The sequence below is a fragment of the Leguminivora glycinivorella genome, chromosome 5, assembly GCF_023078275.1.
Source record: "Leguminivora glycinivorella isolate SPB_JAAS2020 chromosome 5, LegGlyc_1.1, whole genome shotgun sequence".
Lineage (NCBI taxonomy): Eukaryota > Metazoa > Arthropoda > Insecta > Lepidoptera > Tortricidae > Leguminivora > Leguminivora glycinivorella.
Genome location: NC_062975.1, coordinates 9276348 through 9292565, shown reverse-complemented (window position 1 = coordinate 9292565; position 16218 = coordinate 9276348). Strand labels below are relative to the sequence as shown.

The window sequence follows — 16218 nt, the reverse complement described above, 5'->3', positions numbered from 1 at the left end:
CCATGGCCGATGTACGACGTATCAAAATCGCTGACATGCCGCCTGCCCAAATATCAATAATAGGTATTTTGATACTTAATTAGACTATTTACTTAAGCAAGTTTGTAGTAGGTAACTATAGAAAAGTTATTTATCTGTCCTCCGACCGAAAAGAGCTACATTTCAGACCGCTACGCTAACTGGTTCCCGGTTTCGTCAAATAGAAAAATATTAAGTATACACCCTGTTTTTATTGAATTCCGTTAATTTTAAGGGAAGATTCTTTAGTTCAAATACAATCAATTTCTCTAAGAAACTAGTCTCTTAACTCTTACGGTTATCGAATTATTAAGAAAATTAATTTAAGTACTGAACACGTGTGTGGCATCCCGATCCCTTACCACTTCCTAATGTTATTTGTTTTGTCATGTGCCGTCAAACACTTGACAATGACCTTAATGTTATGATTAAGGTCCTCTCACACTAATTAATCCATTTATTAAGTATGGAAACGAAAAAAAAATTTTTTTCGAATTTAACAAAAAGCGATATACAGGGTGGTTCCCGATGATGAACCTAACGGTACTGCTTGTCGAATTTAACGGAAAACAAAAAAAACACGGTGTATTAGGTACACACCTTGGCCAATAAATAAGAAAGCCTCAGATCACATGTTTGTTCATAATTAGTCGTAGTAGTAAAACATTTCATTGTGCAAGAAAACAGTACAACACACGAGAAAAAAGGCTTGTCATCAGTAAAAGGTGAATTTATAACCCGTGTATTACGAATTTTCTCTTCGCACGTGTATCGTGCGACGTTTTTCAGTACATATGGCTCTTTGAAGTTTCGACATAGGCACATAAAGTACCTCTTCTCGCACTAGTGCGATAAAGTAGCACCTTGTGTATTGAAAATGTACACAAGAAATGTGTTCCATATTAATTTAGAACATCCAACCCGTAATATTCTACAACTGTGACTATGATAACTTGAAATATATAAAACAATTTCAGATATCCAAAAAGAGATCTTTAAGGAGAAAGTAATAAAAATACTGGCGATACTACTGATTATTTTGTGTCCAATAGCACTGCTATGTTGCTTCAAAGTAAGTTATATTGTTATAGTAGGTATCCAATTTAGTAGAATTGTGGCCTCTTAAGATGAAGATCACCCTAATGTTTTGCTATATGTATAGTCTAAATTATTAAATCATGGCCTTTTTAGGGTTCCGTACCTCAAAAATGAAAAACGGAACCCTTATAGGATCACTCGTGTGTCTGTCTGTCCGTCCGTCTGTCACAACAGATTTTTTTAATGCTAACAGTACTTTTAACCCCGTGTAACTCTGTGATTATAGTTTGAAGGAATGCCCTAAGCGAGGTACTAGTTTATTAAAACCCATGGTAATTAGGCATTTTTGTGCTGCCGCGAGTTTTGTGGATTTAACCAAGCAATTTGCCTACAGGTGGTAAAAGAGTATAGACGAGCAGTAATCCTACGGTTCGGGAGAGTGCGCAAGGACTCCCCCGCCGGGCCTGGCATCATCTGGGTGATCCCTTGTACAGACTCCGTCATTCAGATAGACCTCAGAACTCAGTCTATCAACTTGCCACCGCAGCTGGTAATATACATAATGTTTGAACAATGGGGTCTTTTCAAAAAGGCTTATCTTTGTAAAAAAGTACATAGAAAAACAATCCCTTTCGAAAAGACTCAAATGACAAGTCATACATACGAGGTCATGCAATACAGACGAGCGGTAATCTTCTGGGAGTGTACGTGACAAAATGTTATTCAGATAGACATCAGAACGCAATCTATCAATCAGCCACCGCAATCTGCCAAATGTTTCAATTAAGTAGTGGCTTTTCAAAAAAGCTTAGGTATTTTTGTATATTCCTTATATATGAACCGATTGGTTCTTGGCAGTTTTTACAAAAGGTTGTAAAAGAACACCTACAGATGACCAGTAATCCTACGGTTCGGGAGGGTGCGTAAGGATTCCCCCGCCGGCCCTGGTATCATATGGGTGATCCCTTGTACAGACTCCGTCATTCAGATAGACCTCAGGACGCAGTCTATCAACCTGCTACCGCAGCTGGTAATCTTCACAATGTTTATAATACTTAACGTGAATCTTTTCGAAAACAAGGGGTTATGAAAAAACACTCCTTAAGGCACTGGTCCCACCGCGAGCTAGTAAGCTATGAGCTATCGGCTACAAAAATGAACAAAAGATAAGCACCCCCGTGCAAATAAAAGAGACACGGCGATTTTGATAGCTCACCGCTGGGCGAGTAACTATAAACATCGCCGTGTCTCTTTTATTTACACGGGAGTGATTATCTTTTGTTCGTTTTTATAGCCGATAGCTCATAGCTTACTAGCTCGCGATGGGACCAGTGCCTAAGTAGACACCGATTGTTACCGAATGGTTCTTGGCAGTATAAGGTCAAGGTTGTAAAGGAATATAGACGACCAATACCAATACTCCGGTATGTAGTGGCTAATGAATGTTATGTGTAATCTGCTTATTTCAAATAAGTGATTTTTGCATTCTCAAAAGGTGGTATCATTGAAATTCATATATTTTATAGGTCTTTATCAGGTTACCTAACAGACTACCTCTATTAACGATACCTATGAGCAAATTCATGAACAGATAATCTATTTTAGCCAAGCGGACTTAACACGAAATATATTTTTAATGTCTATTATTTATATTTTCAGATTTTAACTAAGGATTATGTGACGGCTAATGTGGGTGCAGTAGTAAACTACCGTGTTTATAATCCCCTGCATTGCTTGTTGAATATTCGCTCACACATGTAATACATTTTTATAAATACAAAACATTCTATAAATAAAATAGTGGTGTGCCTGAAACGTCTTTATTTAATTGTTTCGCCGCCATTGACTTGATATGAAGTTAGAACATTTCGTGCCCCACATGTCGCGACTTGATATCGAGTCAGAAAAGGACACCTACAGTTTTCTTAGTTCTTATTTACTGACAGACTTGTTTGACAGTGTATATATACGAGTATGTATAGGTACCTAGTACTCGTAATACAGAAACTCTGACACAATATTCTGGGTTATTGTCTGATGATTTCTTAAACAATTTTAGGGATGCGACTGAGATGTTGACCATCTCCGTCTTGAGAAATATAATCAGTAAACATTCACTGACGGACGTGCTAGCGCTTCGAGAGTCAATCAGTCTGCAGGTGAAGACTGAAGTAGCAAAATCGGCAGCTGACTGGGGCGTCAAAATAGAACAAGTTGAAATGTATGAGTAACATGAGTTTGTGTTCACTTGTTCAGTATCTTATCTTTGAATACACGGCCGGATTTCCGGTTTCAAAGTAACCTGGAAATGGTTTTGAGATGGAGAAGACCTCGATAAATCTCGAGAAGCCCTTTGGAATTCGTTTTAAGATTTTACTCCCACATTATTTATTTATTTTATTTTGTTTCATGGAAAACCAACAGCGCTATATTATGTATCTAAAAAAATACGATAAAAATACAAAACCAATTACAGGTTTTCACATATAGCTACATAATAAATTATGAAAGAAAAAATGTATGCATAGCATGACAGTATACATAGGTACAGATGATATATTTATACTAAGCAATAATGTAACAAAAACATTAAAAAAAACACAAAAAAGAAGAAAAAGAAGAAGAAGAAATCTCTTGGTGTCTATCTGCCTATATTCAATAATATGCCGCTGCCGAGGCGTGTCGTGTTATTATTTGCATTACCTACTAACGAAAAGATAACAATTAAGATGTCTATTAGTATATTTGATTATGTTTTAGAATTTATCAATATTATATTATAACCCATCTATGCCAAGACCAAGCTTGAGTTTAGTTCTGTACTTCTTGAGGTGACAGGCTCATTCTCCTACTAATTTCATTGAGTGAGCGAGTTTTGTTCAATGGGTTAAAAATAGGTACCCAACGGGCATATACGAGTTAAAAGTTTCGCAATAAGAAGATTAATAGTCCTAACTATAATTTTGCACAATTCTAGAAAAGACATTGGACTACCTGTGGAACTGCAAAAAGCAATGGCTGCAGAAGCGGAAGGAAGACGAACTGCGAAAGCAAACATTATTGCTTCTGAGGGGGAAGTGAAAACCGCAGAATACTTGACGGAAGCATCAAAAATGATGGAGCAAAATCCACAAATCATGCTGGTAAATTCGTCCTCTCCGTGAGGTTCTAGGTGCTGCGTGTGGTCGCAATACAATGAACCTGTTTAGGACAACAGCGGCGACCCGACCGGCCCGACCGCCTATGGCGCCGCGTACGTTCAAGCCTCAGCCTTACTTTATTTGTCAATACATAAATCCCAAATTCAGCTACGGATTTATCGGAGTTTGAAATTAAGAGAGTGAAAGAAAATGTGAACCGATCGCTAGGCTACATTTACTGCTGTCCTCGAAAGCTAGCATTACTTATAATTTAATTGAGATTTTCTTTAATCTTCTAAATATTCCAGACGAAAAGCGAGAAAACAAAACTTGTTGAGTAAACGAGCGGTGTGAAATCAGATAGCGATTCCTCATTTAACTTAGATGAACTCTATTTGCTTTTTTTTTCTTTTTCAGCTAAGATATCTGCAAACTCTCAATGCAATCGCAGCGCAGCAACCGACTTCTATATTTTTCCCGTTTCCTCTTCAAATGCCAAACGGACTTTTTTAAACCTTAACGTCATCTTAACGTAATGTACCTTCTTTATTTAATGTCATTCTCATGTCATCAATCAGGTCTGTCGTCTGACAAAATCATAAAATACGTCTGACTTTGTGGAAATTATATTCTGCTGTAACTTTACCTACTAAGCGCGTTGAATGGTTAAGTATATAAAAATGCAATCATCGGGTGTAAGTTCCGAAAGTGCGATTTATCATGATTATACAAGTAGAAGACCACAACTGGAACATAAAGGTTTTATTGATTCACCGAGATATCTTAATACTTACCTATTTTATATTTACACTAGCTTTTGCCCGCGGCGTCGCTCGCGTTAGAAAGAGACAAAATGTGGCCTATATGTCACTTTCCATCCCTTCAACTATCTCCACTTAAAAAATCACGTCAATTCGTCACTCCGTTTTGCCGTGAAAGACGGACAAACAAACGGACACACACACTTTCCCATTTATAATATTAGTATGGATTATTTATCTTTACATCTTTATTATCTACTCGTATTTTGACGTACAGTCGAGTTGTGTACATTTCTCGTAACTCGTTGCAATAAGATGAAAAAATGTACGTACATTTATGACCTCGACTGTACAGTCTAAACAAAAAGTTGTAAATATTTTACTGCCATTTGTCCCCGCCGCAATACATGATGCAAAAAGAAATGATATACAGTACTTGAATAATTTAATATGAAGCGCCTATTTTATTATGTATTAGTTCTGATGTTTTATACGAGTATTTTATTCATTTTCAGAAAGTGACCCAATGATAGAGAAGTTTCTAGTATTTTTATCCATATTATTAGTTATCATATTATTTCCATTCTCGTTGGCTTGCATTTTTATAGTAAGTTTATTTCATATGTTTGCTTTTATTTAGCAAAGTTTGATTTTTATTTAAGTAACTCCTATTCTGTTACCATTTTACTTATTCGTTGAAATAAAATGTATTTTATTTGCTTTGTGTTGTAGAGTGTTCGTCAATTTGAAAGAATCGTAATATTAAGAAATGGAAAAATTCACGGCAACAAGTGTTATGGGCCAGGGCTGATTTGCTTCTTGCCCTGTACTGATAGTGTAAAATACATAGACCTTCGGATTATGTGCCATACTCTGCCACCGGAAGAGGTAAAATAGGAGCATATTAACTATTAAGAATATAATACGTTCTGTTATCTAGTTTTATGGTAAAGAAAATTATCTTGAGGACAATTGCATACATTTTCCGAAGAAATTCAAACGTGTGCGTAAAGTTCCCAATCCGCATTGGGATAGTGAAGGGACTGTAAACGGTAGGTACCCTCTAATGTGTGAGAGGAGGCCTGTGCCCAGCAGTGGGACTTATACATAAATACAGGCTCTATTATAATTATTAGAATACTGTTTATTGGTACCCCTTAAGTAGTACATAAACATATGCAGAATAATATTTATTCACAGAACTTAATTTAGATAGAAGAAACAAATTCATATATTTGTATAGGGGCCGATCGTGTCAAATTTTGTACTGAAGTTGATTTGAAAAATTGACGCCCGAAAGCTGCAAGCTGCGAGTAAAGACGGACAACTCAGTGGATTTCACTGAGTTCATTTGACACGCTAAGTAGATACGTTTGCTTGATCTATGGTATATATGACATCTGTGTATTTATTTGTTTTACTAGGGGCAAAGTTGTTATTTAACCGCACGTGTCAATATTGCTACCCGAGCAAGCGAAAGCGAAAGAACGTAGCGAGGGTCTGAAAGGGTGGAATCTTGAGCGTTGCGAGGGTTTCAAGCCAAGAAGCTTAAACTTTGCCACCGAGCGAAACAACATTTTTCACCACACTATCACGAACAGATACTTTCTATAAAACATGAAATTAAATGAAATCCATCAATTTATTCAATATTTATGATTCAAAGTCATCATTTATAGGTACTTAGAATCTACCTGACCGCTTAAGACATCAAGTTAAAATTTGTATGAAATTACTTTGCACTCTTGTGGAATGTGGATAAAATTCAATTTTGCTATCTGTTTTCGAATAGCAAAGAAACGTTTACCAGTTGGGGTGGTGAAAAACAATTTGTTTCTAATGGCAGACAATAGCTTGTTACGGTATTTCCATCTTCTTGTTTAGTATTAATGTGACACCTTAGTTCTTGTCTTCACTTTTACGCTTAAAGAAAATAAACACTAAGTAATTGTTATATTTCTGATACAGTGTCTAACCAAAGATTCCCTAACTCTAACTGTGCAAGCGGTAGTTTACTTCAGAGTGATAGAACCACTATGGTCAATAGTCAACGTAGCAGATTTCAAGTAAGTAAATAAACAGTAAGTTACTTTTTAATTGCTTTTAAGTGTGTTGAACAATGATATTCCATAATTAGAAGAAATCGGGGTGAAAATGAGGAGGTAGGTACACTCTAAAAAAAAATTTAGTTACTCCTATCAATATTTTGATAGTCGTAGTCAAGTCAAGCATCTTGATTCCATACGAGCCTGATAAGATTTTAGACAAATCAAATGAGGTAATTTTGATTGCTCTTACTTTTGCAACGTAACTGAGCCGATTAAGATCTTGTTCAATAATTCCATTAAAAATAATTATGCTAACTAAATTACCTTAGTAAGTTCAACTAAGCATTGAATCAACCAATGTTACATAGTTATGCGTAACAAGTTAATAATTGATTCAAGGTTTACAATGGTTAGGATAACAAAACACAAGTTATTTCAATCATACATTCCCTTATTGTTTTTAGTAATCGGCTTTATTTGAATTGCATAAGATCATAATTGTAGTGATTAACAACTTAACGTCAACTAAGAGAAAACTGCTCTTAGTTGGTCTTCATTTTTTAGAGTGTATGCTGCACTCACATACCAACCCCTCGGAGGTTCTCTGTGGCTGCACTGAATGCTGCTGTATATTATAGTGAAATCTTAATATAGGTACCTACAATATACATTGTAAAGTATAGGAACTAAGTGCGTTTTCACATTATCCGATGTAGGATGTAGAACCGATATCCTATACATTAAAGGCGTCATCTTTGACATTTGTCTTTGACGTCCATCCTACATTTTCGTATATCGGATCGAAAAAAGGTACCATCGGGAACACTGTTAGCTCTACATTTGTAATCCTTATTACAAGGCCGTAACGTCTACCGATGGTTAGTTAAGAGTGTTACTGTTAGTACACAAAGTGTTAATGCCCTATGTTATTTTCTTCGTTTTTTCTACCTACTAGTTGTAGGTAGAAAAAACGATTCGTTGTTTTTCGACCGATCGATGTGATCAGGTAAAGCATTCTAAACACCATTTGTCTTTTACAGCATGTCGACTAAGTATTTGGCGGCAACTGCTCTTCGAAATACTATTGGGAGACATAGACTGTCAGAACTTCTCTACAACAGATCTGAAATTAGCATTGAAGTTTTAGAGGCCATGGAGAATTTGACAACTAAATGGGGCGTCTATGTCATAAGAATTGAAATGTAAGGATGTTTTTTTTTGTTTCGCATGTAGGTAAGCACGTATGTAACCTGGGATAGTTAATTGTACCTAAATCTTGGAAGCCAAAAACACAAACACTTTATGTAACTTATTAACGCTGTGCGGGAATTCGCATGTGAGGATCATTGTTGCATTGCAACTGATCAATATACACCCTAAATTTATTGAATTCCGTTAACTTTTAGGATGGTTCTTTAGATCAAATACAATTAATTTCTCTAAGAAACTAGCGTCTTAACTCTTACAGTTATCGAGTTATTAAAAAAATGAAAATAATTACTGAACACGTGTTTGACAGCCTTTACCACTTCCAAATGTTATTTGTTTTGACATGTGCCGTCAATCACTTGACACAAACTTGAATATTATTCTTAAGGGTCTCTCACACTAATTAATTCATTTATTATGTACTAGCTTTTGCCCGCGGCTTCGCTCGCGTTAGAAAGAGACAAAAAGTAATAGCCTATGTCACTCTCTATCCTTTCAACTATCTCCACTTAAAAAATCACCTCAGTTCGTCGCTCCGTTTTGCCGTGAAAGACGGACAAACCAACAGACACACACACTTTCCTATTTATAATATTAGTACGGATGAAAACGATGAATTTTTTTTGCGAATTTTACTAAAAGTGATATACAGGGTGGTTCCTGATAACGAACCTAACGACATGTCGAATTTAACGGAAAACAAAAAAACACGGTGTACAATATGCCGATTCTGTATTTTTGTTTCATATTAATGATCTTCATCTTTTACTCATTACTGACGCTATTACTGTTTAACAGGAACAATATATCAATACCACTCCAGTTAAAGCAAGCTATGGCGACAGAAGCTGTATCACTAAGATTATCGAATGCCAAGATCATGGTGGCCCAGGCTGAAATAGAGTCGGTCAAAAGTCTGGAAAAGGCTACCTCTATGTTGATGGGCAACCCCATTGGGATGCAGGTAAAACTTTTTTGAATTCTATCAAAATCAAGAAGATTATTTTAATCCGCGACTAGTAACGTGCTAACCCGTTATACGTACTAACTTCACTAACTTGCGTATTTTCACATGCAATCAAAGCTCCCACCGCAAAAATACATATGCAAATAGTTATACCTATAAAAAACCTATACCAAATATACAAAAATCTATACTTTGTCTCTTTACGAGGCGTCCTCAGGAGGTGCTTTTGATTTTGCCGCAAAATAGGTAACGCCCGATTCCATAGATTTTAATTTTTTAGTTTGTTCTGAGTTTAGTTTCGGGACGTTTCGTTTCAATAAATACATTCGACTATATGTACTGTATGTTTTTATGGATGTTATTGTATCACCAGAAACATGTCCCCTAAATTCGAGTATACCTTTTATAACTACTATGTTGGTAGTGTTGGTACTCAGGCAAAACCACGCTCTGTGAAAACGAGATAATATAAACTCTAGGCGCTTTCGTCTTTACTCGTTCCTTAAGATACATAACAAAAAACAATATTAAAAGAAGACGAAAGCAAAAATAAATGAAAAGGTTACATTATTAAAGAAATTGATATAGGGAAAGAAATCTCATGAACCTGATTATTTTACTTTGAGCTTAATTTAATTACTTATAGTTACACTAGTCACTAGATTGCGCAGGTATTATAATAAGAATATTATTCTTTTCAGTTAAGATACTTACAATCGCTTCAATCGATTGCAGGTGAAAAAACTCATACAATAGTGTTTCCTTATTCAAAAGATATGTTGCGCAGTATGTTTGCTAAATAGCTATTACATTTTGATTAATATTAATATTATGAGGTTGTAAGTGCCTACTTTTAGATTCGTTTTGTAAGTTACTTGTACGAATGTATTACTTATGTATTAATTATATTTTAATTGCCATAATTGTTTTTTTTATTTGACTATCGATAGTGCATGTTACTTGATGATGATGATGCTTTCAGGATATACATAGGTTAATCTGAATATAAATATCTTAACCAAAGGATTGGTTGGAGATGTAGTCAAAAAGAAAAGCCAAATAATTCCTTACATTTTATTAAAGAGTAAAAAACACAATAATAAATAGGCAACACTATAACAACAGCTTATTCCGTACGACTAGTACTCCCGAGAGTCATCCTGTTCTTTGGCACGACCGTAGTGGACCGGTCTTTGGGCTTGCCCGCCCTCCTTTTTATGCACCGTTGCCTGCAAAAAAAGTAACACATCACTATTTGCCATACATGTAACTAGCGTATAATACTAAGTTGCACAGTCACTGACCACGTAATGCACAATTACTCGCAATTACACTGCTTGAAATTTTTTCACAGCTAGCTTTGTCAACATACTGATAAAGTTAAACGGTGTTGGCATTGCGATGCGATGTTGTTTTTTCGGGAAAGTGGACCGTAGTATGACATTCGCTTTGCCGATAACGTTGCATTAGTGTTTTGTTACCACTGACATAAAAATGCGAATTGATCAAGTAGGTATCTCTTTGTTTTTGTTGCTTGCAAATATCTTAGTAATGGCAGAGGTGATGTACAGGGTATTATTACAAGTATGGATAGCGTATAACATGTTCTACACCATAACAGCAAATGGCGTCAGTCTAAGTAGTCCGGAAACGACTTATTTGTTCTGGAAAATCGGATCCGGAGAAGATTTGATGAGTTGAAAATCGATTTATATCTACAGTTTCGTGCATCTCTATTATAACTGTTTATCGGCGTCAGCATGGTAAACAACGCGCGGAATTGGCAAAAAAATGCATGGCACGTGTCTGTCATGCTCAATGTCCGTAGATATAGTTAAATCGATCCTATTGATTCTAGTAGGTACTCACTTAGAAACCGTTCTTGGGGTCAGCGGTGTACCTCACAGCCGTCGGGCTCAACCAGGGAGTATTCGCCGTGCACGACGTCGCCGTCACGGGACTCATTGTGGTTCTGCAGGTTGCCGGTGTTAGGGTCCTCAACTAACGCGTATTGTCATCAGACTCATCAGCTAATAGAGAGACTCTAAATACTGTACTCACTTGGAAACCGTTCTTGGGGTCAACGGTGTACCTCACCAGACGAACCGAGCCGTCGGGCTCGACTAGCGAGTATTCACCGCGCACGACGTCTCCGTCGCGGGACTCTTTGTGGTTCTGCAGGTTGCCAGTGTGAGGGTCCTCAACTAACGCGTATTGTCATCAGCTAATAGAGAGACTCTAAATACTGTACTCACTTGGAAACCGTTCTTGGGGTCAGCGGTGTACCTCACAGCCGTCGGGCTCAACCAGGGAGTATTCGCCGTGCACGACGTCGCCGTCACGGGACTCATTGTGGTTCTGCAGGTTGCCGGTGTTAGGGTCCTCAACTAACGCGTATTGTCATCAGCTAATAGAGAGACTCTAAATACTGTACTCACTTGGAAACCGTTCTTGGGGTCAGCGGTGTACCTCACAGCCGTCGGGCTCAACCAGGGAGTATTCGCCGTGCACGACGTCGCCGTCACGGGACTCATTGTGGTTCTGCAGGTTGCCGGTGTTAGGGTCCTCAACTAACGCGTATTGTCATCAGACTCATCAGCTAATAGAGAGACTCTAAATACTGTACTCACTTGGAAACCGTTCTTGGGGTCAGCGGTGTACCTCACAGCCGTCGGGCTCAACCAGGGAGTATTCGCCGTGCACGACGTCGCCGTCACGGGACTCATTGTGGTTCTGCAGGTTGCCGGTGTTAGGGTCCTCAACTAACGCGTATTGTCATCAGACTCATCAGCTAATAGAGAGACTCTAAATACTGTACTCACTTGGAAACCGTTCTTGGGGTCAGCGGTGTACCTCACCAGACGAACCGAGCCGTCGGGCTCGACTAGCGAGTATTCACCGCGCACGACGTCTCCGTCGCGGGACTCTTTGTGGTTCTGCAGGTTGCCGGTGTGAGGGTCCTCAACTCCGTACGCGTATTGGTAGTCGGGTTTAGCCTGGGGATAACAAGTAATTGTCACTACTTTGACGAAAACACGCAGCACAATTGATTGGGATTAATGGGATGCATTGCATACAGAGACACGAGATTTCTTAAAGTAGTGACGATATTGTAGTGCCTGTTATAAACGCACTTCTGGGTAGGTACGAAATAGAAGCACCCAATTTCAAGAGAATCGTGACATTTCAGTATGTTTACTCAAATTTCCATAGAAAATTAATTTAAGCCAAAATGACGCCAAGTGCTCCCAATTTAAACATCTTACTCAGAGGCAAATAATGACCTAACTGGAACTTGTATATATGTATGGAAGCTGCACTTCATTTTCAACGTCTACAACTCTACACTACGATATCTTCATCAATATTGTTAGCTGTAACTAAATGAAATTATATTTATAGACGTTTCCTGTAACAGGCAACATCGTAAGTATTCTTTTGATTCCTAATCGACTTATTATCATGTAACACCGTTTACTTACCACGTAATCTACTGTTTTTAAATGGGCGTATTTCGCTGTATCGGGGTGTATTTGACCTGTCTTGTGATCGTAACCGTAGTCAGCGTGCTGCTGAGCTGCGATCCCTTCTGCTGCTGGTACTTGGACCTCAACGATCTGACCACTGACGGGCCCGCTAAAACGGTTGTAAGAATAACCCCCATGCTTGGCTGCTAGCCCGACGGCTACCAAAGCGAGGAACGTTGCCTGCAAAAAACAAGTAGTTTATTATGTTGATATTCTGACCACGCTTTCTCGGCAAAAAACGCAACGACCTTTACGGTATTTGGGCACTGTCTCGCTATTACTCAATAACATTGGCAATGAAAAATGAACCGAGGAAAATTTGATTCCAATTCTTAACTAAAGAGAAAAAGCGAATCAATTTATCTATGCTCTTTTATGGGCTAAGTAATTGAATTAGGCTTTTGTGTAATTGTATTATTACTTGGACTTTTTTTCTTAGATTTTTGTCTAGTCTTATACACAATAGGTACCTACCCTGCTTTGGACATAACAAAGATTTTCTAATTCTCTAATAGTTATTATTAAGTAAGATGATATTGTATTTCTAACTTTCTTTAATATTAATTAAATATTTTTGGTCTATAATATCGTAAGTAGGTATTATTCTAGTTTATTATATTTATCATATTTACCTTGAACAGAAATGCCATTTCGATACAAGTTGGGCCTGCAGCGAGAGTCCTGCGGAACTGACGTCTGCAGGCCGGGGGCTGCGGTTTTATACTACCTACTCTATGCAAGCAATCGTGAACTTGCCACTTCGATTGCGCCAAACTATGCTATGAATCAATAATTTTTCAATAACTATTTGGCTACGCAGTTACAATAGGCGTTGCGTACAGTTTTCAGTAAGGGCTTCGAGGTTGCGAGTGATCTGTGTCTGGGTTCCTAAAGGTACGGTGCTGTGGCGCGCTAGCCCGAAGATCATCTCTCGTATGGCGACTTTAGAGGTATAGTTGCGAGTTGCATCCTCATGAAATAGCTGGAAATACCTGGTTTGTATTGAAAATAACTATTTGTCCTAGATTACGTCCACGTACTCCAGATTTCCTCTATACACGAAATCGCAAATAATAAAATATAAAGATATACAGGGTGGACGTAAAGTAGGACAAATAGTTATTTTCAACACAAACCAGGTACAAGCTCTCTTGATTTTTCTAAAACGGATGAGAAAGTAGCATTTTATCCACAGGGTGCTAAGCAAGCAAAGTAACTTCACTAACTTCATGCAAATTCTAATTAATGTTCTAAGCTCGCTGACAGATGCAATTGACTTTTGAATTGATGATTGATGGGCAACTGTTGATACTGTATTTCCTGTATATCATATACCATCTTATGTACACAGTTAACAATGAATAAACTTTACTAAACCATGAATGATGAAACTCATTTAGGTAGATTGACGTTTTACGATTCGTATTTCCCCCGTGTTGGTGTGATCAAAAATTTTGTGATTCACTCTGTGGCAAATTTGTTTTATCCTTCATACCTTGAAACCCTCGCATCGCTCAAGGTTCCACTTTTTAAACAACAACAACAACAACATATATAAATATAATTTTTAAGAAAAAAAACCGCCGCTTTTGGGGTTTTGGTGGTACTTGCGAATGTTGGATTATGTAGAAATGTGTAGGTATTTTTAATAGTATTTTATACAATCGTAATATAATACAAAGCTTTTCAGTCGAGTACCATGTTTAGGCCACGAAGCTTGCTGAGTGGCCTAATAGTACGGTACGAGAGTGAAAAGCTTAATTATATCACTATTGTATACAATACTTTTTCTACGAGTCATCATCTTCATCATCAATGGACGGAAATATCATCATTCATGCAAGTTAAAATTAATGTTAATAGAGTCGTTCACCGTTGTATCAACATCGAATTACCTAATAGCAACCAATTGTTTGTAATAACCGTCTCTGATTGGCCGATAACGCGACAGATAAAAAAAATGTGTTTCAGATGCAGGAAAATTTGCCAGGTATCGCAAATTAGTATAGAAATTGTATGAAGTTCTATTTTTGAAATTATTACAGTTAACTAAAGTCAACTATAATGAGCTTATTATAATTGAGTCGGAACTGCCATAGAGTATCCAACACTGAAAAGTTAGCACTTATAGTTTAGTCTGTGGTGGCCTAATTGACAGATTACAGTCGACAAGTAGAAAAAACTGATTTTAATGTACCTAAATCTTTGATTATTTGATGGAAACACAAATGAATATACGTATACCGTTAAGGTTTATTGAGGAGTTTCCTCGTAAATTTCTCATGAATCCGATATCCGATTATAATAAATCGAGCTTCACAAATTTTGACTTTAAAACTCAATAATATGCTTAACAAACATAACAAAGAGAACAAATCTCCTAACAAATAAATGTCACTGTTCTGAACGTAAATGGATGCTGTTCTTATAAAAATACCAAAGTCACTATAAGTGTGCCGTTCAGATTTGAAGAGTGCCGTTCTAATCATCATCAGAAGTTCCACTACACCAAATGTCACTGTTCTGAAAGTAAACGCAAGCTGTTCTTATAAAAATAACATAGTCACTATAAGTGTGCCGTTCAGATTTAAGGAGTTCCGTTCTGATCTTCATCAGCAGTTCCACTGCACCAAATGTCACTGTTCTGGACGTAAGTGCATGCTGTTCTTATAAAAATACCAAAGTCACTATAAGTGTGCCGTTCAGATTTGAGGAGTTCCGTTCTAATCATCATCAGAAGTTCCACTGCACCAAATGTCACTGTTCTGAAAGTAAACGCAAGCTGTTCTTATAAAAAATACCAAACTCATTATAAGCGTGCCGTTCAGATTTAGGAGTTCCATTCTGATCTTCATCAGCAGTTCCACTGCACCAAATGTCACTGTTCTGGACGTAAGTGCATGCTATTCTTATAAAAATACCAAAGTCACTATAAGTGTGCCGTTCAGATTTGAGGAGTTCCATTCTGACCATGATCCGCAGTTCCACTGCACCAAATGTCACTGTTCCGTACGTAAATGCATGTTGTTCTTTTAAAAACATCAAAATCATCATATGTATGGAATCCCTCCTCCCTCCCTCCTCCAGGATCCCACTATCAGAACTGGGTGACCAATCTGTCGTTGCTAAAAAAGTAGGTTTAGGTTAGGTTGGAACTGCGACCCCCACACAAAATGTTGCTAAGAAAGTAGGTTTAGGTTAGGTTGGAACTGCGACCCCCACACAAAATGTTGCGAAAAAAGTAGGTTTAGGTTAGGTTGGAACTGCGACCCCCACACAAAATGTTGCTAAAAAAGTAGGTTTAGGTTAGGTTGGAACTGCGACCCCCACACAAAATGTTGCTAAGAAAGTAGGTTTAGGTTAGGTTGGAACTGCGACCCCACACAAAATGTTGCTAAAAAAGTAGGTTTAGGTTAGGTTGGAACTGCGACCCCACACAAAATGTTGCTAAAAAAGAAGGTTTAGGTTAGGTTGGAACTGCGACCCCCACACAAAATGTTGCTAAAAAAG

The 16218-nt window shown here is 37.5% G+C and overlaps 2 protein-coding genes across 2 annotated transcripts; one reads left to right on the top strand and one right to left on the bottom strand.

Annotated features, from left to right (window-relative positions):
* The first annotated feature begins 2 nt into the window (after positions 1-2).
* LOC125226476 (stomatin-4-like) lies at positions 3-9984 on the top strand. The gene is made up of 9 exons (XM_048130460.1): positions 3-11; positions 1451-1606; positions 2716-2813; positions 3116-3277; positions 4034-4199; positions 6926-7023; positions 8046-8207; positions 9013-9178; positions 9883-9984. The coding sequence occupies exons 1-9, from the start codon at positions 3-5 to the stop codon at positions 9982-9984; spliced, it is 1119 nt and encodes a 372-aa protein (XP_047986417.1).
* A 263-nt stretch (positions 9985-10247) lies between these two features.
* Positions 10248-13454, bottom strand: LOC125226560 (cuticle protein 19-like). The gene is made up of 4 exons (XM_048130557.1): positions 13341-13454; positions 12664-12888; positions 12004-12177; positions 10248-10410 (listed from the first exon to the last, which is right to left on the bottom strand). Exons 1-4 carry the CDS (start codon positions 13356-13358, stop codon positions 10321-10323), a joined length of 507 nt encoding a protein of 168 aa, XP_047986514.1. The 5' UTR covers positions 13359-13454; the 3' UTR covers positions 10248-10320.
* Positions 13455-16218: the final 2764 nt, after the last annotated feature.

Bases quoted from the DNA above. Each gene is read 5' to 3' on its own strand.
- LOC125226476 (XM_048130460.1), top strand. The intron at 8,208-9,012 runs GTAAGGATGTTT...ACTGTTTAACAG, and splicing joins TATGTCATAAGAATTGAAAT to GAACAATATATCAATACCAC. The intron at 9,179-9,882 runs GTAAAACTTTTT...TATTCTTTTCAG, and splicing joins GCAACCCCATTGGGATGCAG to TTAAGATACTTACAATCGCT.
- LOC125226560 (XM_048130557.1), bottom strand. The intron at 12,178-12,663 runs GTAAGTAAACGG...TGTTATCCCCAG, and splicing joins TAAAAACAGTAGATTACGTG to GCTAAACCCGACTACCAATA. The intron at 10,411-12,003 runs GTGAGTACAGTA...CTTTTTTTGCAG, and splicing joins ACCCCAAGAACGGTTTCCAA to GCAACGGTGCATAAAAAGGA.